At 37.3% G+C, this 24,419-nt stretch overlaps 1 protein-coding gene across 21 annotated transcripts in view; it reads left to right on the top strand.

The window, feature by feature from the left end:
* Positions 1-24,419, top strand: part of SOX5 (SRY-box transcription factor 5) — a 645,179-nt gene that overhangs the window by 536,878 nt on the left and 83,882 nt on the right. For 15 of the 21 annotated variants that reach the window (XM_072042398.1, XM_072042388.1, XM_027449963.3 and 12 more), the window contains 2 exons: positions 4,649-4,772; positions 18,106-18,191. In XM_072042398.1, coding sequence (XP_071898499.1) covers positions 4,649-4,772; positions 18,106-18,191 — 210 coding nt within the window. The remainder of the gene's footprint in view (positions 1-4,648; positions 4,773-18,105; positions 18,192-24,419) is intronic. The other 6 variants (XM_072042411.1, XM_072042380.1, XM_072042409.1 and 3 more) reach the window with 1 other exon arrangement.

The raw sequence follows: 24,419 nt of genomic DNA, 5'->3' as shown, positions 1-24,419 counted from the left end.
AGTAATTCGTTACTCCGCCACCAGTCTCACTGAAATTGATAGAATTTCTTCTGAGGAACTAGAGGTAGGTGGAAGATCAGTATTCACCCCTCAGTGTAAAGTGTTATACATGGATGCCGGGAACTGTATTGAACTATTTACCTTGGAGAGAGGAAAACTTATACAAAAGTTTATGCTAATAAACACGTAATGAGCAACTACGGAAATTAAACTGGTGTATGTGTATAAGGATAAAACAAATAAAACTAACAGTAGCTACTATGTTAGGGGCTTAGGTTTGCTGAAAGTATGGGTTTATGTTATTTGAGAAATATTATGAGCCTGCTGAATTAAGCAAGAATCACGCGAGGGGAAAAACTGTGAACTTCTAGTAAAAGACTGTCAGGATGCTTGGGCATAATGGGCCAAAATAAGGTCATGCAAGCTATCCTGATTCTGGTATTTCCTAAGCCTTGAATGCTTACCTTTGCAACTTTATTGTTTTGATAAACTGTTTTGTATTTGCAGCTACTTATATAATGACCCAAAGTGCATGTGGCATTTTACAGAAAATGGAGTAGAACTGCAATTGTCAAGTGTTTGCAATCTAAATTTATATAAGTCACAGCAGGAGCTAGTAACAAACAGTAGGGGTAGCTGTTAAAAACATACTGCTTAGTGCTTAGGTAGCTGTGGTAACCATCGTATGTCCCTAAAAGTAGGTAAGAGACCAAAATTTAAACAGAATGCTTATAGTGAAGCCAGGAATTCTGTGAATCTGGCATTAGCTGCACTGAATGCACTTACTTATGTGAGTGCATTTGTTATGGTCAGGTCATAAAGGAAACACATAGATCTGTGAAGATACTGGCCTAGGTTTCCACATCTTGAAGCTGTTCCAAGTTTAATAACAAATTTATTTTGCTAAGGGTAAGTCATTTAAGGTCAGATTTTGAAAGGCATCAAAGCAAGTAAAGATTGAGAGAGGCATTTCCCCATACTGAAAGTCTTTACAGGCAACTCTGGTTGCTTCAGTTTCCCACTTGCACAGTAAATACAGTATTAATAACTTGTCACATGCTCATACTGTTTTTTTATTGTTAAGATCTTTAGGGCTAGTCTCCCTTTTGTATTTTCAGTGATGAGTATGAAGGGTCCCTGATACTGGTTTGGGCTCCAGTTAAAACTTGGTTTCAATATCTGCCACTCCTAAAATATTTTGCCATAACAGAAGATGACTTGCTCTCCTCATCATAAATAAGAGAGGCTGTTTGAACTCTTGTTTAACTACTTACTTAAGAGAAATATTTCTCAAAACCTAAATGTCAAGTGGTATGGTCTTCCTTCCTTCCTTGCAGCATGGGCTTCTCTCTTGCATCAAATTATTTGTCAGAGATACGTGAATGAAAGTACAAATTCCCTGAGCAGTGAACTGACTTCGTAAAGAACTACAACTCTCATGACATTCTGTTCATTTCTTTGCTGTTTCCTTTATGTCAGATTCTTTTCTGTGCATAACACACATCTGCAGCCCAAGAGTACTTATGGTTAATCAGATATGTGGTGATTGCATTAAAATTGAGAGAAAGAGCAGGGAACTGTGTGTTCAGTTGATATTGGGACAATAATATGTGTAGTGAAAAAAACAGGCCCTTGGGAGATTGTATCTGCATCATCCAGACTAATATGACAAAGTACGTAAGAAGTTACAAGGTGAGGTTTTAGCCCATTAAATCTATTGGGATTTAAATTACAATCTTTCAGGAAATTACAACTAAGAAGAGTTAATCAATCATATAGAGAGACTGGCAAGTGGACAATCTTGACAACTCTATTCATTTTTTTATTGTTAAAGATGTGTTAGTATTTTGTGTACATATATTTGTCCAGTAGCAGAATAGATTGGAAGGGCTGAAAATAGCTCTGGTTTGTAGTCCATTACATTGAAATTAGAAATGAAGAAATAATTGTTGAGAAAATTTTGGAAAGTATGCAAACAATGTTGCAAAGCAAAACTTTTGCAAGAGCTGTTAATTGATGTAGTAATAGCTAAAAAACAACAACAGCAACAAAAGGAAAATACCCTTCGCATAAAACTCAGAAGGAAGGGCCTGTATTCTGTGCCACTTGAAACAGTTGTATCCTAGCAATTCTAGGTAATAATAATAAACATACAAAAGTTAAAATGTGGTAGTTAAATGAGCCATAAAAATGAAGAGTAATTTGTATTGTATTGTGTCAGGTAATCGGATTAAAATAAAATCATAATTGCACTTATTTGTATTTGGGAGAAAATGAAGTGTAGCTGTTTGAGTGGTGCTACATACATTCCATCCTGGAATGAAAATCACATTGTTTTGACTGCGTTATTTCTGTATCCATGCAAACCATCCTCATCACTCTACAGTCCTTACCTCCTTAACACAACTGGGTTTGTGTCATTGAAATTAGTGGATCTAAAGGCCCTGTGGAGAGACAAAGGGGAACAGTGATTTGAAAAAAACAATGAATTGCAACAGTCAGGTTTAAGAAGAAAGGGCATTTTCCTGGTAAATGTTTTCCTAAATGGGAGTTTTTCAGTGTGGTGTTTTGCTCGTGTATTTGGCAGTCACTTGGAATCAAGTGCAGACTTGTGCTACATTGTGGGCTTGGCAATGACAATTTGTGTGTGTGTGGTGCTTTAGTTATATTAGCCCTGGAGGCAGAGTTAACACTTGCAGTGGGACAAGAGTATTTGCAGTCATCAGAGAACTTTGCAGTCAGCTTCAATAACATCACTCCGTTTTTTTCACTTTTTTTTTTTTTTAACATTTTTTTTGGCAGCAAATCTCTTAGTAGAACCATCTGTCTTTCTATTAGTGTTTTTGAGTCCTGTTTTGAAGCTTCTTTGCTTGGCAAAGTCACTTTCATCCTTGGAAACCATTTAAAAAAAAAGTTCTGTGGCTTTTTGCCGAAGAAGAGTACTATGCAAAAATTCCACAAGGCTGTTCATTTTTGTTCTAAAAGAATACAGTTACTTTGTCTTTGTCTTTAAAAAAAAAAAAAAGAAGGCAAAAAAAAAGATGAAAAGGCAAATATTGGACTGTTAGTTCTAGGGTGACTGAGTGATTATGAGAAGTCATGTTTGAAATGTTTTTATCTCCTGAAGTCCAGTTAAAGTACATATACCTTATAGTTAAGAGGATGAGAACAGAAAGCAGAGTACAGAAGAAACAAAAAACGGATTGAGTTCAGTGAATGGAGCCACATCTACTCCAGTTTCAGTCCCAATCTTAATCTCCCACTGCAAGGATTTCCATCAACCACACTCTTGAACTTCATCCTTGCAAATTGTTTCAGACTATAAAGATACAGGCAGCACACATATAGGTGTTGACAGGTCCTGGCATAAATTAAGAGGTTACGATCCCAAATTTCATATCACTCTTCTGCTTTGTAGCAGTGTTGGGTGAACTGAGACATCTCCTGGATCTTCAGGAGATTAAATTAAAATAAAATTAAATTAAAATGCTGTACTCTGAGCTGTGGCAGCCAAAGAGCTGACACAGATTCTCTTTTGCCAGTTCTGCTACACAGGCAATAATGAAAGGAGTAATACCTTCTTATGCCTCTGGCTAAAAACACTTGTCTACCAACACCCTAATTCTCCTTGTTTCTTAAGGCTACAGACCACAAACCTTTTTTTTTTTTTTTTTTAAATCTGTGGTAATGGATCTATACTTCCAATGCTTCAGCTTTACAGTGCAATTACAAATCTAGAATGATCTCTCTTAAAAAATGAGTCATTCTCTACTGACCTGCAGAAAATAAAGTTTTACTTGTCAGTATGGTGGTGTTTTGTTTGTTTGTTTGTTTTTTTAACTTAAAACTAGCTATTTAAGTGTTTAATCTAGCAAACTTTCTGTTTCTCATCTGCGTGAAATACAAAGATGTTGTCCAGTTCTACTAATTAAAACCTCTGGCAAAACTTGGTAAAAGCAATAGTATTAGATGCTGTGCCATGGCAAACCTCCAGTTTTGATGACTAATTTCTGCATGTCTTAAGTCTTTTGCAGTATCCATTTACAATATAATATTTTCCATTTCCTGGCTTCCATGGTTGTATACGGTTGCTGTGCAAAGTTGAACAGCTAACGCTTTAGACATAGCTGTGTTATATTTGTGAATAAAGTGTCTCAGCTTTTTTCTTAACATCTCACAGACTTTGTCTTTTCACATGTACATATAAATTCACATATATGGGCAGAAAAATAGTACTGACTGTGCTGTACATTACTTTTGCACACATTTGTACTTCTGTGTATTTGGATCTTTGTGTTTGTGCTCAGTCAGTATGAAAGCTACTATTTGAGACTAAGATTTTGTTGCACAACATGATAAACCCCACCCCTCCCCGTAGTCAAATAGAACTGAGGGTTATGGACTGTGGGGGGAATAATTAATTGGAAAATAGGTATGCGTCAGTGCAATCTTTTGATTTATTTTGGATTAATGTGATTCATATGAAGCGTTTTGATAATTAAGGTGAGGTTGAATAGTTGATGCTACTGGAACATTATGGAGGAGCATATTCAAACCTGACCTCACAGAGTAGAAGTGAGAGAAAGCATGTAAGCAAACATTTTCCCCTAGAAAAAATTCCACGTTTGATTTTCCCTCTCCTGTTCAGCAGGTCCAGGGTCAGCTGCCTCCATTAATGATTCCCGTATTCCCTCCAGACCAACGAACCCTAGCAGCAGCTGCTCAGCAAGGATTCCTTCTTCCTCCTGGTTTCAGCTACAAAGCGGGATGCAGTAAGTCCTGTAGACTTTTTTAGCTGGAAGTGGGTATAGGGCACATTTTCATGCCAATCTGTATAGAAGTGTCACCTCTCTAGCCCAGTGGAAAAAGCTAGTAACTTGCACAGATGAGTTTAAAAGGAAGGAGTAGTCAGTGTTGTATGAGAAAAGATTGTCAGATAAGTATGTGTTTCAATGTAACAGCAAAACATTTCACACAAAAAGTAGATTTATGCACCTTCTTTCTGACAGATCTTTTTGACAAGTGAAGGCTCATGACCACACAAACATACATAGATCTGAAGAGAAGCTATTTGAAATTTCCCAATAAATTTCAACACTGTTGTAAGAAAATACATTTTTTTCCTGAAGCAGCCTGCCTACTATTTGTGAACTGAGGGCCTATTCTAGTGTCTTTCTTCACTCAGAACTCACATTAATCTCAACAGGGGTTCTGCACAGAGATCAAAGATAGCATATGCCTTTCAGTTTGATGGACTAACACTATATTTATGAGAGCCTAACACTAAAAAATACAGCATCTACTTTTTTAATCTTTGAGAGATTTGTATTGTTCTCTACACTCTCCCATTTTTTTGGGGAGGAAATTTTATTTAAGCCTTCTATAGGATTTCATGTTCCTGTCAGCTATATGGTAACAAATGCAAGTTAAAGATTTACTGAGGATCTCCATTTCCATGAATAGAATTAGCTAAAGGATGAATTTCATAGTCTCATTTTCATGCATTTCTGCTTGTATAACTCTTCTGACATCAGACTCCTACTGAGTTATCTGGGATTTGCTTGCTCTACTGTTCTCTGTTGCTAGTATGTGTGCTTAGCTTTACTATGTCCATGTTAGTCTATCCATCTGCATCATTGACTAAACCATGAATTCATCAGTTATTTTGCATTACTCAGCACTTGCCACTGCAGTAGTTTCACAAAATTAGAATGTAAAAAGATGCCTTTAGTTAAACTGGCTTAGCCCACAATTTGAGATTTCTTTCAGTTCCCGTAACATTGTAGATACAGTACTTGAATGAGAACTTGAGTTGCTTGGCCACAACTGCCTTTTCCTAACATTTTATAGTCTGGGACCACTACTGAAAATTACTGTTCAAAACACTTCACATCCCTCAGCAGCTACAGTGCCAAAGCATAGGCTCATTCAGTTCTTCCAGTGATTTCACACTTGTTCTTTCTCAAAAGGGAGAAGCAGTGATCCACATTACAGAACGTTTAACTGAAAGCCACGCTGGATATGATGCTAACATAACTGTAGGCCTGGAAAAGGTCAAGAAAGGCACCCTATTAGATAAATCTGGCAGATCAAATCACTTCCATGTTAATGAAGTCTGATTTGAAAGAATAGTCTGATAGAAAGAGTTGAGGTGTTTTTTTTTCCTTCCATTTACTGCATGTGCATTAACTGTAAGACATTCATATAGTACCTCACATCTATGAAGTACATATGACATCACATGTTTGTGTAACCTTGAAAAGGAAAAAGAAAAAGAGCAAAGTGGCTGCTGCTCCTGGCAGTAAGGCTTGGAATTAACAGCATGCCAAGGTCTAGGACTGAGCAGAAGCCAGTGGAAAAAGACAGCTCTGTGTTTGGTGATTCCCTGGCATGTTTGACTGAATTTGACTGAGAAGCTGAGGAAAAGTGATAAGTAGTCCAAAGGATTTTTTCTTTCCACTCAGTTTAGTGTAAACAAAAGCATATACGGATTTAGCTACACCTAGAAAGCTTGTAGCAATGAAAAAAAAGTAGCTGCATTAAAACTATAACGTGTTCACATCAAGTAATGTTTTTGACAGGCCATTAAAACATATTTCTCCCACTTTTCTGTTTGCCCTTCTGTTTATCAGGCCTCTTGGCAAAGATATGGTAGATTGTAAACCAAAGAGGTTTGGATAAAATTTTCTGAAGTACCTGAATGATTTAGGAGACTACATCTCCATTTGAAAAGGCACTAGGATCTAAATCTAAAGGATATTTAGCAAATATTAATGCTATGAACTTCAGTACAGTCACCAATGCTAGCTTGAAATGAGCTAAAGTGGATACCAGTATAGCACTGCATCAGAGAACTTAGAGCAGATTGACTTGCTCAGCTTCTCAGCATATTAAATGCCTAACTTTCACTAAGTTCAGTTTTGGAAGCAAAGCCTTCTTATGTACTTCTGATAATCCTACTACCTGCATCTTTATCTGACTGCAATTCTGTGTTTTGGTGCTAATGAAAATGCGTAAGGTGCATAGTGCATAACCTGACTCCCTTTCATCTTCACAGGTCTTTTGGAAAATTTGTCTGTTTTTCTGGACTGATAGATTTTCAAAATTATTTTGTGTGGTTGATTGATAGGAATTGTCTAGTGGGATTATGTTATTTAATAACATTAACAACCTGCACATAGGAACATAGAAAATCTGCATGGGACAATTGAGTTCCAATCACAAATAACTAATAGCCATGAAAATCAGTTCTTAGAGAAATCCAGATGGTATTTCTCAATAAAAGGGAGATTTGAAAATCTGGGGGAAAAGGAAGGGGAGATTGCCATGATAAATAATGTATATTTTCATAAATAATTACTGATGTTGAGTACCTTGATTATGGGTATCGGGTTGAGGACATCTTGAAAGGGACGTAGTATTTATGCTGTTATGTGCCCTGTCCGTTTGTAAAATGAGACCTCCAAAAGAGTATCTCAAATTAAGCAGTGTGTGATCTAAGGCGCTCCAGCTCTCTAGTTGATCGTGCTGTGTCACACCTCATGGCTGGGTTACCTGCCGTCTTCTGTCTGCAGGCCACGTGGCTGAAGAGTTTACCACCTCTTGCCGCTCATCACTGTGCCTCTAACTTCTGGCATACTGGCCAAGCTTCTTGGTTAAGCCCTCCCTAACTCGCTTCTGTCCAAACTGGGATAGCAGTTAAAATTCTGTAAAAATTGCTTAAGCTACGCTGGCTCATTTTGATGGAAACATGTTGGGAAGTGATTAAGCAAGCAGCTTGGTCACAGTGGTAACCTTTGGCAGGGGACTGTGGTTAGAGATGCTGTCCTCTTCATCCAGCACAGCTGCAGCTGGAAGAGAATGTGTGATCAAGCCTTGAGGTTTGTGAAAGAGAAAAAAGAATGAATACCTATTTATACTGCTATTTTTGTCCCATTCAGCTTAGATAATGAAACAAAATCAATTTATTCAATACTTTTTGATTCACCTGTCCATGTTAGAGGAAAAGAGGGTTAGATGTATATCTTCCAGTGCTTTTAGAGAGTGTATGTGGTAGGATTCCTCAGCCAGTGTTTCCCAATTGAATAATGACTTAACCAGAGACAGTGGAAAGGAGGAATGCTGTTTTCTCTACGAATACTTCCTTTTTTGAAGGTGAGATTGTAAATAACACAAAAATAGCCATAGCAGGTCATAGCAGGGGTCCATTTAGATTCCTGTCATGACTAACACCTAAAGAAGAATAGAAGAACAGATGAAGAGTATACTGATACTTTGTACCTATGTGCTTTGACAGATTCCATCTGTCTCTGGACTCAGGGATGTCTCCCTGACTCAGAGATCTTCTGATTCAATGGTGGCATCATTGTGTAAGAGCTACTCTCATTGAAAAAGAGAGGTTTATCTGCTTAGGTTTCTGTCTGAATGGAAATATTCTAGAGGGTTGAAATACTAAAGAGAATACAATAACGTCAATCTCTAATATATACACAGCAAATTATTCACTTATACTTTTCAAAATATTTTGCAACATTAGGTAAATACAGGGAGGAGATGGGTAAATGTTTTCTCCATGGTTACATGGCAGGTTATGGTCTTTGGCTTTTGATTCAATGTGGTAAATTTCCTTTTCTTTCTTTTTCTCCATAGAAGGTCATGCTTGGGAGTGGCTTGGTTTTTCATTTTGTTTTGTTTTTTAAGCAGATGGTTTGCATTACATAAGAGACAATTTACACAAGTTGACACTTCCCCTTTTTTCTCTATGGCATATTGTGTAGTGGTAAAGTTGGCAGAGAAAAAGGGAGGAACTTCTATTAGGATTACATTTCTATTTCAGAAAAAGATTCATGATCTGTGGTTTCAGTTGATTCTTGACTTCCATACCTAGGTGCAGTTGCTTGGTTGTGAAAAGTATTAAATATTATTATCTACAATCAAAGAATTTTTTTCATGTGAGGAAAAATAAGTTGGAAGTATGTGATGTGGCTATATTGTCTGTGATTAGCAAGAAAAATACTGGTTACCTACCTATTTGCTACATATCTAATCACTGTGTGCTATTTAGAATTTAAGTATTTTAATTTTCATGCTAGCCTCTTTGTATATTATTATTTGCACAATGTCTAATATTTTTAGATTTATATTTATCTAGTAAATATTAATACTATACCTAACATATAGTATATATAACATATAGTATTAATTATTAGCTAATTATTAGTGCATTATAAGTCTACATTAATACTACATATAACATAGTATTATATATGTAGATCAGAACTCTCTGATGTTGATGTTTCAAAGTGGGGTGTTTACTAAGTGACTTCTGTCATGTGCAGCTGTTAAGAGTTAACCCCAGTATCCTACATATATTAATAGCTTGTTTTTTATCAGCAGGTGAGCTCCTTCCATTTCAGCTGATGTTGAAACCAAACAGAGCCAGATAATTGCATTTCCCAAACTATAGCAAAGCTTTTCCCACACTTAGACTATGCAGATTGACTCAAGTCATTTAACTGTTCTAATTTTTTCTCAGCCAGCTGTGTTTAACCCTATCATTTGTTACTACTGCTATTACTGGTTCAGCTCCACTTGTGATACTTGTTAGATAATACACACCTCCCAGCATCTTCACAATGGTGACCAAAATGTCAGCTCTACTTGGGTCTGAGAAGCCATTGCTGTTGACTTCACTGAAGTCAGATTTCACACCAGATGATACAGATCTGCTAGGGCCACTCTTAGAAATAATTAGAATTTATTTAGAGCTAATTGATATTTGTGAAGTGTGTTGAAAGCATAAAAACAGTGTAAGCAATAGAAGATAAGAAGTTTTCTATTGTGCCCTTGAAAAAACGCATAGTTCCACCTCAGAAGAGGCTGCTCCTTAGTGGAAGCTAGCATGATCCTTTTATGAATGCTCATATGTGTAGGTCTGTGTGTGGAACTTTACAGTAAGATTGTCTCCTATATAAGAGCTAACAAAGGGAAAGAAATAAAAACTTGTTAAAACAAAGGAAACTGCTTCTGGGGAACAATTTACAGAAAAGGAAGAAGGGAGTAAGATGGGAACAGTGGTATATTAGTTATTCTGCCCAATGTGAGCAGCAGAATGCACAAAGACAGAATGCTTCCCACTGCCTCTTCTGTGATTACATATTTACAGCATTGTTTACAATTGTTTTTCTACTACAAGACTCTGAGTAGCACAAACTTCATAAAGAAGATAGGTTCCCCCCAATTAACGGTGCTAAGTAAGATGTATTTTGGAAAGTGCACTCCATTGCTTCTTTTAAGCATTTGATGAACCCTTTAAAAGGATGTGAAATGTTGACTAGCCTCTTATGGTAGTGTGGCACAGTGTGTTGGTGTTGAGGTTTTTCAATATGATTGAAGCTGTAGAATGCCAGATAGTTTCTTCTTTGGAGGATAAAGAACAACACGCTTCGTTTTCTAAGCCGAGGTGTGCAAGAAATTGAATTATATGGGGATTTTAGGATTTGTTCTTTTTTCTCATGAAACAATAGTTGCTAATACTGTATTTCAAAATGTTCTTGAAGTGGGATTTAGACCACATATATTTCCCAGGTTATTCAGAAATTCTCATGAAAACTTCTAGGTAGCCCTTTGTTTGCTGTTATACCTATGTTATTTTTATGGAAATATGCCAGATTTTAGAAACAAGAACTGTTTTTTCTTGCCCATTCCTCCTCTCCCCTGTGAATAATTTGTTGTAACAAATCATATTGTGTTCCCAGTCAGATGTCATCAACATGGGGCTTTCTGAAAGCACTTTAATCACTATTTCAACCATATCCAATTAGGGGGGAAAAATGTGAATATACAATAGGTACATTGTATGTTTCTTACATACCAGCTCATTCCTGCTGGAAGTGTTCTAAGTAAAATAATGCATACAAAGTTATTGATGAAATATCTAATTACCTTTTAAAATTGGGAAAAATGTGTGAGATGAACAAGCCAAGCCTAATACAATTAAAATGTGCTGAATTTACTGTTCATCTATGTTCTGAACAGTATTTCCTTGTCCGATAGAAATGAAACTCAGTTAATTGGTTCTTCATACAGTACAATAAAATTAATGTTTAGGAGTTAAATACCATAAACTTCCTCAGGGAAATTTGCTGATGTATCTGTGTTTTTTAGTTAGTCACATGTTTCATTGTTTAATGGAGTATCATGTGGACTGTCTTATAATTTTTCTTGTACTTGGTGTCCATGTGTCTGGCTTCTGAAGAGACTGAGCGCTAATTTCTGGCTTAACTGTGTCAGCTGTATCAGCTGACATACAGGTCATTGACAATCACCAAATCACAAGAAAAACTATTGACATTGCTATGCTTTTATCAGAATGACAAAAATAGGAACCATGTGTTGTGAAGACCACATACTGTAGCTTCTTTATAAAGATGCTAGTCATCTTTCAGGGCTACTGTTTATGCCTCAGAAAAGACTGAGCATATGACTAAACTCTCATGTCTCCCCCAGCATAAGAAAAGAATAATAGCATTGTGGATAGAAACAGCAAGAATGAGGAATTTTTGGTAACAACTTTGCCTTCTAACATACTTGAGAATGTGTCACTTCTGTAAGGCTGCAAACGCAATGGAAGGCATCGAAACTGTGAAAACTAACAACACCACTAAAGACAATTTCTAACTGAAAGAATCCCATATCCCCTACATCTATGTGTGGCTTCTCACAATAATGCTAATAAAAACAAAACAGGCAAGAAAAATAATGGTCCCGTAAAAACAGGCTGATAGTTTCAGCTCAGCTTCTAGACTATAACAGATACCTGATGTTTTAGCACTGTTATCCCTAGTTGGGCTGCCAAATAAAATCCTGATTTTTAAATTTATAAGCATGTACAAATCTTGGTGGGAATACATTGCCTTTCCTTAGTACTCAGACCTTTTCAATAAGCATCATATATTCAACAGGTTTAAAACAAATATTTGGGCACCCTGGAAATCATAGGATCATAAGATTATTCTGGTTGGAAGGGACCTCAGAAGGTCTTTGTAGTTCAACTTGCTGCTCAAAGCAGAGTTGTATATGAGATAAGACTAGGCTTTCAGGGCTTTATGCAGTCAGGGCAAGAAAATATCCAAGGACAGAGACAGCACAAACGATTTTGAGAGCCTGTTTCAATGTCAGACTGTCCTCATGGGGAAAATGTGATCCTCTCTTGATTTAATTTATGTCTATTGGGTCATGTCCTCTGGCCAAACACTGCCATGAGGAGCCTGGCTCTGTCTTCTTGATGACCTCCTTGTAGGAACTGGAAGGCTGCTTTTAGGTCCCTCCAAAGCCACCTCTTCTACAGGACAAATTGTTTCTCTAAAGTACAACATAAGCTAACCTCTTGTAGGTAGTAGTTGGTCAACGCTGTCCAGAAATATCCTCAAAGGAAGTCAGGCAATTTGGATTTCCTTTTGGAAGCCACTAGTGGTATCTTCTTGATACTCTTTTTTCTTAACTGTCTGAATTTCCAGTGCCTAAGGCCAGAAGTTGGGGACCACTGCCCATGTCTTTCACAGCCTCCCATTACTCTCACTTCCATGTGCACCACCACACCAGAAAACCAAAAGGAAAGTGGGGATGAGGATGAGGATGAGGATGAATGAGTGGTGAGAAGAGATGTAGTGGCTTACCTGTCAGTTACCCATCAGCTGTGATAAATCATTATAAATATATTTAAGTAATAAATTGAGTGTAAAATTGTGGCTTTTTCTGGAGCTTGTCAGACATGGGGAGAAGATAATGTAGATTCCTTTTTATTGAACAGAATCTACTATAAGGAAATGTTTATTCTGGTATTTTTCATGGAATTTAGACTAGCATTCTGTTTTTGGAAATTATACTTTAAGGATTTGTTTTTGTTTCATACTTATTTTCTTTTCACTGTTTTATTTTTTTCTTCTCCTTCCATGACCTCCAACTTTTTTCATTTGCTGTCCCTGAAAGAGAGGTAGGAGAAAAACAATGAGTAAAAAAAAATAAAATAAAATTAACCAAAAAAAAAAAAACCATGAGAAATAAAACCCTTCTTCTCCTTTTCTGGTTTCTTTTTTATTTAAAGAAGAAAAAATCAGGAAAAAATCAGAGAGTTCTATTGTTTCATATAATCAGGTTCAACCTAAAAATCTTGTCAAAACATTATAATTTAACATTAGCATGTAACTTGATTTATATAGCAAGTAAGACAATTGTGCCTCCTCTGAAGAGCTTACAGCCTGTCAGGAGATGAGACAAGACGCTAGGGGGGATTACACCATGAAGGAGAATAAATGAGATGAGTGACAGAAAAAGGAATACAAAAAATGCCTTGTGAGTTTAGGTGAATGGTGCTACACACATAATGTTAGCTCTTATGTTTTATTTTCCCTTAAAAAAATATAAATTAATTTTCTTAACTTACTAAACTCCTTTGATAAAATTTTGCAAAACACGTAAATGGATTAAGAGCCACTGTTGTACTTCTAGAAGCATGGAAATCATTTAATATCTGTGAGTTTGGTAGCTAGTCAGTTGAAAATTAAGTTCCTAAGCACAGGGTTGTTATTTTGTGTTTTGGGACATGATGTCCACTTGGCTCTGTACCACAGCTTACTTTCACAGACTGTTTTCAGTGGAGGATGGTGGGGAGGGTTCATAGAAAGAGTGGTTTAAAATGAATGTACTTTGTGAAAAATGCTCTTGTAAGCAAAATCTTAGAAGATTATTTTGGGCAAGGATGAAGGTGTGATTTGAAATTGAAAGAAGTTGCAGTGCATAAATTATCGGGAAAGAAGTTCTGGGTATGTTAGCAGAAGACGGACCAAAAGAAAGATAGAGAAATAGAGAATTGGCCCAGAATTGAGGGTTGAGCTTTGCCTTCTTCCTTCCATAAGCCACGCCTGGTCCATGGCATTCTCCTTTGCTTACAGTATGTACCAACACCTTTAATACACCCCATCAGCTCATCCAGTCTGACATATCCCATTCACTTCTTTACAAGCTTTATCACTGGCACAAACTTATTTCTGTGCTCTTTTCAAGTAGTCAGTCTTGAATAATTATGTTCTTTAAAGTAAAGTCACAGGGTAGCTGGGGAATGACTATGTATAACAGAAGAATTTGTCAGCTAATGAAATAATTTTTATCATGTTCTTGCAATAAAAATCCCAGCCTTTGACCTGCTCCGGATTTTACCATATATTGAACTAAAGAAAAAACAACAGCAACAAAACTCTGTGATGCTTATTTTATAAGAAAAGGCCACTCAGAATAAGAGATGGAACATGAAAGAAATGTACAAAATATTTCTTTTGATAGCTGAAAGATTCACAGAGGTACGCTCCTGCCTGTGTGCATTAGTGGGTTAACAGCGAATTTTATGAGTTGAAATGTAATATAATTGTTTGAGAATTTATTTATCTTTTCAGTGATAGAAGCTTGTGGATGACTTGGGAAATAGGTATTTCTAATAACTGTGTATCTTGCTTCACATTCCTGACATATTCCCAGAGCTTGGGAAAAAAAGAAAAATAAAAGTGACTTTTTACATCTAAAAATAAGATATTTACTGAAGTATTAACAAAATAGTTATGAAACACATTTCCCAGACTTCAGAATTAACTAAAACTGCACAGAAAATAGTCTTGTCCAATACAGGAATAGCCTTGTCCACACAGACTTGTCCAATATGTGAAAAAATTTAAGGACAGTAAAAAGAGATACCACATTCTAGAGCAGTAGCAAAGAGTGAGTAGATACATATTTATCAGAGGAGACTTGAAGCCTTTGTCATTACTTTGAGAGGTAGTGGTTGCTCCTGCATTATGTGATGTGAGTATATGAGTGCTTGGCCTCCACATTCACGTAGGACATGGAACCTTCCCTTGGAAGGGCACTGGCTTAGGAGTTGTCTGTGGGTTTTCCACCGGGCTGTTGCATGACCTCGGATGAGGCACAGCATATTCCTCTCTTCCGTGCTTTGTCTCCTGTGGACGGTGAGCTCCTCCAGACGGAGGTGATCTTTTGTTAGATGTTTGTAGCAGGAAAGCACAGTGGAGCACTAACCCCGACAGTGCCTCTGCTCATCATTGTGCATTCTTCCAACTCCATTGCTGCTGCTGCTGTGTCTGTACTGTGGGAGCAGTGAGAGGGATGTACTGTGCATAAATTGCACTTGCGAAAGATTTGGAGCATGGGCAGGGTGTATTTTTCTTCATAAGAAGAAATGCTAAACCCCTAAGTTAAGCATGAGATAGCAGAGGATGTTCCCAAAGCATAACAATGCAAAGATACATGATGGACTACAGAAGCCTTTCATATTTGATTTATATTTTTGTTCATTAAAAACATTTTGGAGTGCCAGAAATATGCAAAACTCATTGAAGAGTGAGCTAACAAACAACTTACCTAGTAGACAGGAGAGCCTATTTCTGAACAGTTAAAAACAGTTTTTAGGATGAATTTAATATTTTTCCCTAGAATTACACCTCTGAAAAACTACATTAGCATGTATTGGTGTAGTAAACTCCTGGACTTACTTTCTAGACTTGTCCCTTAGGAGTCCATTGCTAAGGATGCCTAGGGAGGCATTCCTGTAAGCCACCAAATTCAGTGGTTGTGACTGTATGTGCATGACCATGGGGACTTCAATATATCTTATCTCATGAGTGCCTACCAGATATAATTACAAAATGAATCACAAAAAATAGGAATTAGCGCAACAGATAGGGTATGAGTTTAGGGAGCTGAAAATAGTGAGATTGATTAATTGTGCATGATGTTGTAGAAGACTGGGCTGAGGCTTATATGGAGAAATGGGGAACATGGTACTGCACATGGAGAAGTTAATCTTTTAATTTGTATGTTTTAATATATATTAACTTGTAAGTGCAAACTTAATGTAAAATAACATTCTAGTGAGCATCATTTTCCATGTTATTCTCTTTGCCTTTGAGAAAATAATTGTCTCATGTTCTTTTATGGCTGGTACTTGTACAAAACATCCTCTTCTAGAAATGAGTCTTTTAGAATGATACTGGGCTTAGCCTTTGAGCTACTAGTGGTGTGGAAGCAGCTGAACATCATTCACGTTAAATCTTTGACCTCGTCTCTTTCTTCTCCATGTCTTCATATATTTAAGGCCCCTTTCTTGGGTCACAGGATAACTCCTGAGAAAATTTCAAGTCAGAGAAATGTTTCGTGCAATCTGTGATACGAAGTGGAAAGTATACACCTCAGTTAAAGCAAAAGGAAAGCAGAAAATATTAAGCACTGGTATCCTCTGGGAAAACAAACAAATAACCACCACCACAACAACAAACACAAAGCAGGGAATCTGCTGCCCATTAATAATAAATACATAAAATAATAAAATGATAAATAAATAAATAGAGAGCTATGGCCTGGTGCTGGAGCAGGGACAGTTGTGAATGCGGATGCTTGGGTCAAACTTTGGATTCTCGTTGCTTGACTAGGTAGCATTGAAAGACTGTGAGGCTTCAGTCAGCAAAGCATTATTTAAGATGTTGTCACATATAAGTAGACATGCTCTTTGAGGTTAAATATCTGTTAAAATGCTTTCCCAGCCTATTTTTTTTCTGGCCCTCCATCTCTAGAAGTCAAAGTATTTAATTTGTAACAGGAGATCAAAATCAGTGAATGAAAAGACCTCTGTAAAGAACATAGCCGAATAAAAGGGAAAAAATAAACAATAGCAGTTTTCCTGAACTAGTATACACCAACATGGCTTATTTCTAACATTTCAAAAACACGAGGTGTATTTCTTTGCCTTTGTTTTCTGTGCCTGTAACTTAGGTTTGATACTGTTATAAACTTTAATTCAGTAATAGCTAATGATTGCAGAGAACAGCTTGCATTGCCTTCTTAATTTGTCTTTTTCCCCAGTTCACTTTTAAAAAGTACAATAAAGGAGGAAAAGTTTTAATCTCTCTCTCTAATAAAATGTACCGTAACATTTAGCTAGATTTTCATGATAACACATCTTCACTTTTCTGTAGTCTCTTTTGAAGTGCTTTTTTTTAATGCTACAGAAATCACTCATGCTACCAGAACATAGGGACAAACAGAAATCGAGGATCTGGTGATCCTTGTTTGAGTGGAAAGTACTTAAACATTTTATCATTTGGAGAAGCAATATAATGCATGTAGCATTTTGTGTGTGTGTGTTTTACTTTTTTAACAGTTTTATTAACAGATGTGTTGGGGAATTAGCATGAAGTTTATTTTAACAAATGGGATAAATAAGGAGTGAATGCTTCATAACATTAAAACATGCCTGTCTCCATCTTAATTTTTGCCACCTCAGGTGATATTCCTTTAGAAATGCCTGCAACTTTTTCTTAAGCCTTTACTATATCCCTTTATCTTGCTCTGTACAATGGAACCCTTACTAAAGCTGAAACAGTTTTCACTTAAAAGCAAAACTGAATCACAAGTCATGAGGTGGAGTTGGTGTGGGGATATCACAGGCTTGTCTCTGATGTACTCCACATGCTTTTTCCTGTTACAGACTCAAACCATGAAAGTGCAAAGCAAGGCTTTTTTCTCACCTAAAAGAAAACCCAGTAGTGAGGGGAGTGCCACTCCTGATCTGCGTGAGGCTCGGTTTACTAACAGTGACCAGAGTTTGGTTAACTCCATATTGTGGACAAGCTTGTAAATTTGTCCCCTTCTAATGCTGTGATCTTATCAAGGTTGTACTGTTTTCCTTTTCTTATCCCCCACCCCCATCTTCTTTCTTTCTTCCCTCTTTTTTTCTCTTTTTTTTTTTTTTTTTTTTGAAGTGCAGCCTTCTGATCAATGTGCACTTTTTTTTCCATTTCCCTAAATACATCATGAAAAAGGATGAGGTTTCCGCCTTAATTGCTTGTGCCTTTTATTCACATTCCTCTCTCAGCCAGAATTGTGAAAAGAGTGTTAGTAAAAGGCTGCACAATAGAGCTTTTCATTAGGCCTCAACAAGGCACACAAAAGAAGGCTTTTGGAAGGAGTGAATGCAGGACTTTAATTTGCAGGTGGAGAGCAGATAAAAGGTGCTGACGCCTCTATTATTCTCTTACTTAGGTGACCCCTACCCCGTTCAGCTGATCCCGACTACCATGGCAGCTGCTGCTGCAGCAACGCCGGGCTTAGGCCCGCTCCAACTGCAGGTAAGTCCGGCAGCAGGCAGCAGAGCCGCAGGTTCCCCGCATGCGGTAAGCGGTTCTTCACTTCCCTCAGCACACAGTGGCGTGAGCGAGTTTGTTGGTCTGCGCTCTCTACGCAACATTGGCATCTGAAGCGAAATAGTTATCAGTCTGTGTTCATTTTCCTCACACCTTTAGGGAACTTTTCGTTATGTTTCTGTATTTGTATCGCCAATCTAACCATGGGTAGGTTGGCACGTCAGGTTTCAGCAAGCGGGTGTGTTAGTTGGCCCCTTCCATCAGACTTTCCAAGGCAGGCTGTGCAGACCGCTGGGTTGTAGACTCACACTGTACCACAGAAAAGCTCTGTCCCGACAAGCACTTATAAACTGCTTAGAAGTCACTTAATGTGATTATGGCCTTTTAGGCTGTAAGCCTGTAAGCGCAACAACTGGCCCCTCCCGATGTGTTTCATGGGACCCAGCGCATATTAGGCACTGCTGTAGCACGGATAACTAGTGATTATACTAATTTAACATAGGCAATTATAAAACAGGTGGAAGGGCATGAAAGCATCTTTTTTAAGCTATGTTAAAGAGTATGCCTGTTGGCTGGATGTATGGGATTCAAAACTCCCAATATCATTCTAAATTTTGGAGATTTTAAGGTGCAGTCCATGGGTCTTAATGATAGTGGTACAGATACTCCTCAGCTGTTCCTGATCAGCCTCCCAACCCTCATCAAATTGTTGGAATTAAGAAAATTTGATGTCCATGTCCACACATTCACTTTGCTGATAGGATTAACCTAGGTAAAATTTAGGATTAAAATTAAATCAAGTTCCAAATCATCTCTAGTTCTGCACAATCCCGATAGACGCTCTTTTGTAAGAAGAGAAAACAAAAAAAACACATGCTCTCCATAGCTAATTTGTTTCCCTGCTCATGATTATTTGCCAAGTCACATGCAACAGAGAGCTTTATACCTGCTAGGAAAAGCTCAGCATTTATAAACAGTGCGTGTAAAATGCATTCTCAAACTCAGTTTGGCCAGCATCAGTATGAAGTAGACTTTGTAGCACATTAGATATTTCAGTTGTTTGGCCAGCACACGAGAGCGTGGGACATAATGCTGGGGAAGATTTTTTTTCATTTTAACACAGCCAGCGGAAGTTAGCTGAGTTTCACAGAAATAGTTGCCAGTGTGTAAGCTGACACATTCCATGCACCACAGAGGTTAATACATTCGTTCCTATTGTGCCTTTGTATGAAAAGCTACACTGTCTGTGTGTTAGTTTCTGATTCTGTGAGTTACAAATACCGTAGGTGGCTTAAGAATCATGGGAGCCATAAAAGTCATCTCTCTGAAATGAATTTTGAGGAGTAACGTCAGTATTGTTAAAGTTCTTATAATAGCCAAACACACATGAACATACATATGGAAGGAAGAGGGGGGAAAAATGAAAAACAAAAAAGGAGCTAGCTAGGAATGAGGAAAAAATAATAAAAAAAAGAGGTTTAAGTCTAATTCTTATTTATGTAGTCATTCAAAATAGTCCTAAAATAATGCATCAGTGCTCCAGTAAGTTAGGAGGATGGTTTACTTTCATTTCAGGACCAGCTTTGGGCTATATCCCTCCCTGCATGTGTTGTTCAGCCCCTGCATGGGCTGAAGTATTCTGATTAAAATGGGCTTTATCACAATGACAATTTCCTTACAAGAAGGTGGGCTTTGTGAAAATGTGACTGACTTTATAAATATCTTAAGATGAGTTTAGGTTGTGAACAACTTGAGAACCTTAGAGTCTTTGTGTTTTTGTGTAAAGGAAAATGTTGAAACAAAAGTATTGACCAAATTCACTTACGTTGTTTTGCTACATGTTATTTAGTCTGGGAGAGTTTGGCAGCCAGTCAGTGGGAGAGGTTCAAACTGCTGCCTCTGTAGACTCCTTCAAATCTTTCACGTTTGATCTTTAAGAGTATGTATTGGTAGGAAAAAAAATAAAGTCCAGTTTTATTTCTTCACATCTAACAGTGGTTTTAGCTATCACCCTAACCTAATAGAAATTGGACATGCCTCTAACTTCCGGTGCCATTTGAAAGAGTTAGATAGGCTAGATACTTAAGAGAAAGATTTTACAATAAAGCATTTGAAATGGACTCTCACCCATGCTAACATTAGTGGAGCTGAATCTGAGGGGAAATCACATTAAGATTATTTTGACCTTATTTGGGAAGATTTGGTGATGCAGAGTATAGCTGCTGGCCTAAAAGCATTGTGCTTTCTGAACTCCATTCAAATTCAGTTTAGCTCTTTGGTGCTTGTTTCTTGTCATTATTAACTGTCTGAAACCACCTGTAAATGGTATGAGTGAATGTGCAGCCATTATAGTGTCTTTCAAGGAGGAACCCTTCTTCAGAAATTCACATACATTATATATAACCATAGTGTTCTCTACGAATGCTGTCTTCTGGTCATCAGACAGTAGAAGGTCAGAAAAGTACAATGTTCCTTCTATTCTCCTTTTTCTATCCTCCCTATCACTCATCTTTCAGGCTTTGTGTACTAAAAGCAGTAGTATTCAGGGGAGATCAAAGAACCTGACACAATGCACATTTTGTTGCTCCCAGCAAAATTTGGTACACAGCAGTATCTCAGTGAAGACAAAGCCAAGGAATTTTTCATGTTTGTTTGTCTAGTGATAGTAAACATACCTTTGTTATTTCATTAGAGAATTTTAAATCAGGGCATGACTTTAGCAGTATACTGTGAGACCAACAGGAAGTACTTTTCTATCTGTGGATGTCAAAATTGAATTTTCTTTTTATAAATGAAATGCAGAGTGTATTTATAGAAGAACAGCTAACATCTGATTGTTTTCCTGTGGCAAAGATACCCTTTGTCAGTGAAATGGAATCTCTCATTTTGAAATACCCTGTTGATTCCCACTGACAGGTTCGTAGTCTGAAGCCCTCCATTTATCTTCTCGCCTTTAAGTTCCCACTGGGGTATACTGATTCTGTCATCTGATATCTGCCACAATTAGCCATACACAATTGCCTTTATTTCCAGTATCCACAGAGAGACTAATGACTCAGTAAGAATGGAAGCTAAACCTTACGTTGTTAGATTTTGGGAAAGAGATAGATGTTTGGAGCCGTGTTGGAGAAGCTGAAATTAATGTGATGCATGCTTGAACCTGTTCTGTGATAAAGAGCTGTCTATCAACCCTGCATATTCACTCATACCCACGTTTAATGACAAAATGTTGTTTGAAAAAAAAGAGCTTTTAGCTTTCCTCCGTTAATGATAATATTCAGTCCCAAACTGTGAGAAGTATCATTTTAAAATATACTTCCATTGCAGTGAAATCCTTCTTGGTCTGAAGGTGAGTTTCTTATGTTAATTTTTGACCTGTAAATTTCGTATGGTCTTGTTCTTAAAGAGCAATGCAGTGTGGTGATTTTGTGCCAGATGAATGAGAACAAAACTGAACATAGTCTTGCCACTGCATTTTACTAAATACGACTAATGAATTGAAAGTTCTGTTGTATGCCTTACCTGAACATGATATTTTTTTATATGGTTCAGCAGATGAGAGAATTAAATTCCTCTGTCTTGATGATCAACATTCATAGCTATATGCATAGATACCATGTGATGGGTTTTACACAATGTAAATGCTAAGTTGGTACTGAAATGATCATTACCAGTTGTCTCAGCATATCTAGTATGAAACATACACTTCCAGAAGCCTGAGGAAATTCAGTAAAAAAATATATCTCATGTGTTGTTTTTTTTTCCTAAGAGAAAACAACTCCTGAGAGCTTTCCGAGTATTTAAAAATATGGGACATAATAGCCTGATCTAAAAATTGAGAGGGATCTGCACCATTGGGAGTGCAAATGGTTTGGACTTCCCAGATTTTTTGTTTGATAACTAGGCAGTAACAATGACTGATTAATTGGCAGTAATACAGATGTTGTATATACCCATAACTGTACTGAAAGATAAAGCTGGATATATAATGACAGCTGCCGGTGTACTATTACTACATGGACATTTTGTGTCCATTCAAAACAATATAGCAAATTGATATAAAACAGACTTCTTTCAAACATCTGCTCTTGGGAAAAACACCCCAAAACGTTCTGAGTGCCCACATCCAAACTTTCTTCCCTCTTCATCTTAGCATTAAATAAACAGAACATCATGGTTATTGGTGGTTGTGTTCAACATTATGACCAAAGCTGTCTTTGTTCAGTTAAAGGTGGCCTACTGGCAAGATGGGGAGGGACTTGTTGTCAGATAATACAGTGATAATACAAGGGGTAGCAGTTCTAAACTGTAAAGGGGTAGGTTTAGATAAAAGGAAGAAATTCTTCACTATGAGGGTGGTGAGGCATCAGAATAGGCTAACCAGAGAAGCTGTAAGAGCCCCATCCCTGGAAGTGCTTAGGGCCAGGCTGCATAGGGCTTTGAGCAACCTGCTCTGGTGGGAGGTATCCCTGCCCGTGGAAGGGGGATTGCAATGAAATGGTCTTTAAGGTCCCAAACCATGCTATGATTCTATGGTTAAATAGAACCTTGTGTCAGCTTACAAGTATGAAGGTATTTTAGCTGGGTCTCAATTCTGAAGACCAGCCATTTGAGGAATCCTGGTTGGTTCTCTTTAGCTATTTATATGAAGATGATGAGCAGGTTTCGAACTCAAACCTATCTGAAACAATAATTCTGACAATTTTTTTACACTGCACTTTCTTTGCTAAGTACTTTGGTAATGTTTTTTCTTCTACTACAAACCTGTTCTTTTCAGTGGTGTGGGAAGATGCATACCAAAGACTGAACTTCAATGGAATTTCGTATATATAGTGTGAACCACATTTTAAGAAGAATTTGTGTTACATTTAGGCATTGACATACCTGGCTAGATTTTCAGAAAAGTTAAACCCATTTGGAGTTTGAGTGCTTCTCACAATTTGTTCATCTTCATGTTCTTTAGGTGTCTGACTCTGTCTAAATTTTGGTTTAGAAAATCCTGCCTCTTGGTATCTTAAGGGTCATAGTTTGTTTTACTTGAAGGAAATGAAAATGATAGAGCTATTTAACAAGTATACAGTGAGTGATCAAAGATAGACTGTTCCAATAGTCATATGACTTGCATTAAACATGTGTTACCTATGAAAGAAAAATAAAGCATGAAGACTGCCTGCTCAGTCAGATACTGTTTTTTTCTTCTGGACTAGCTGCCTTTTGGCTTCTGCACCACTGCTAGGATGAGCTACATCTCTCTACTTCCCAGTTCAGATTATTTCACTAAAGTATCTCCTTAAGATTTTTTTGAAATTTTGCTGATGATAGAACTTCCCCTCTCTCTTTAAAGAGATGGCAACGTATTTTCATGCATTAATTGACAAGCACATTACTTTTCTTTTTTGTGTATCTCTTTCTGATATCTCTGTCTGTAGACATAACCAGTTTTGACCAGATGAAGCAGTTGGACTTCCAGTGTTACAACACCTCAAATCTGTGAAACAAGGCCCTGAAATAAACCTCACGAATGCGCTAGTGATACATCTAAATACTGAAAGCTTGACTCTTTCCTTGTATTGGGAGTCAACTTGCCAGAGCTGCCATGACATACCACAGAATGGTTGAGGTTGGAAGGGGCTCTGGAAATCATCTAGTCCAATGTCCCTGCTCAAGGAGGGATGCCTAGAACAGGTTGCCCAGGGCCACATGAATCATTTCTGATTGAGAAGTAACGTCTGATGCCCCGTTATTGTTGTTACTGAATGTAGCTAAGAGTCACCAATACTTTATCCATTATTCATTTGCTTTTCAATCTACATTCATGATCTCTTTGGGCTACTACTATAGTTATTTGCCTTCAGGAAGGTAAACTCTTCCGTAGCATTGCAAGATTATTCCTTCTATTTTCTGGGCAGCATCTAACTTGAAGGACCTTCTAAGTTGGCTTTTCAGTAGTGAGAGTCAGTATTCTTTCCATGTTTGCTTTTCCTCTTTACCTGTTCTCATTAATAGGACTATGGCTCAATTTGTAGGGAATGAATCATTAGTGTACAGTTTAATTACGATATTATAAAACTCAAGCAATCCACTTAAGCATAAAAAAGTAGAATTAGGTTTTCACTGTGAGCACACACATCTGGGGAAAAAAATAGCAAAGTACATAAAAAGCGACATTTCTCATTAGCATAACCAAAAGATGGCAGTTGTCCATCTGCCATA

This window comes from Anas platyrhynchos, chromosome 1 (genome assembly GCF_047663525.1).
Source record: "Anas platyrhynchos isolate ZD024472 breed Pekin duck chromosome 1, IASCAAS_PekinDuck_T2T, whole genome shotgun sequence".
Taxonomy (NCBI): Eukaryota; Metazoa; Chordata; class Aves; order Anseriformes; family Anatidae; genus Anas; species Anas platyrhynchos.
The sequence above is the reverse complement of the archived record's forward strand: the minus strand, read 5'-3'. Positions and strand labels throughout refer to the sequence as shown.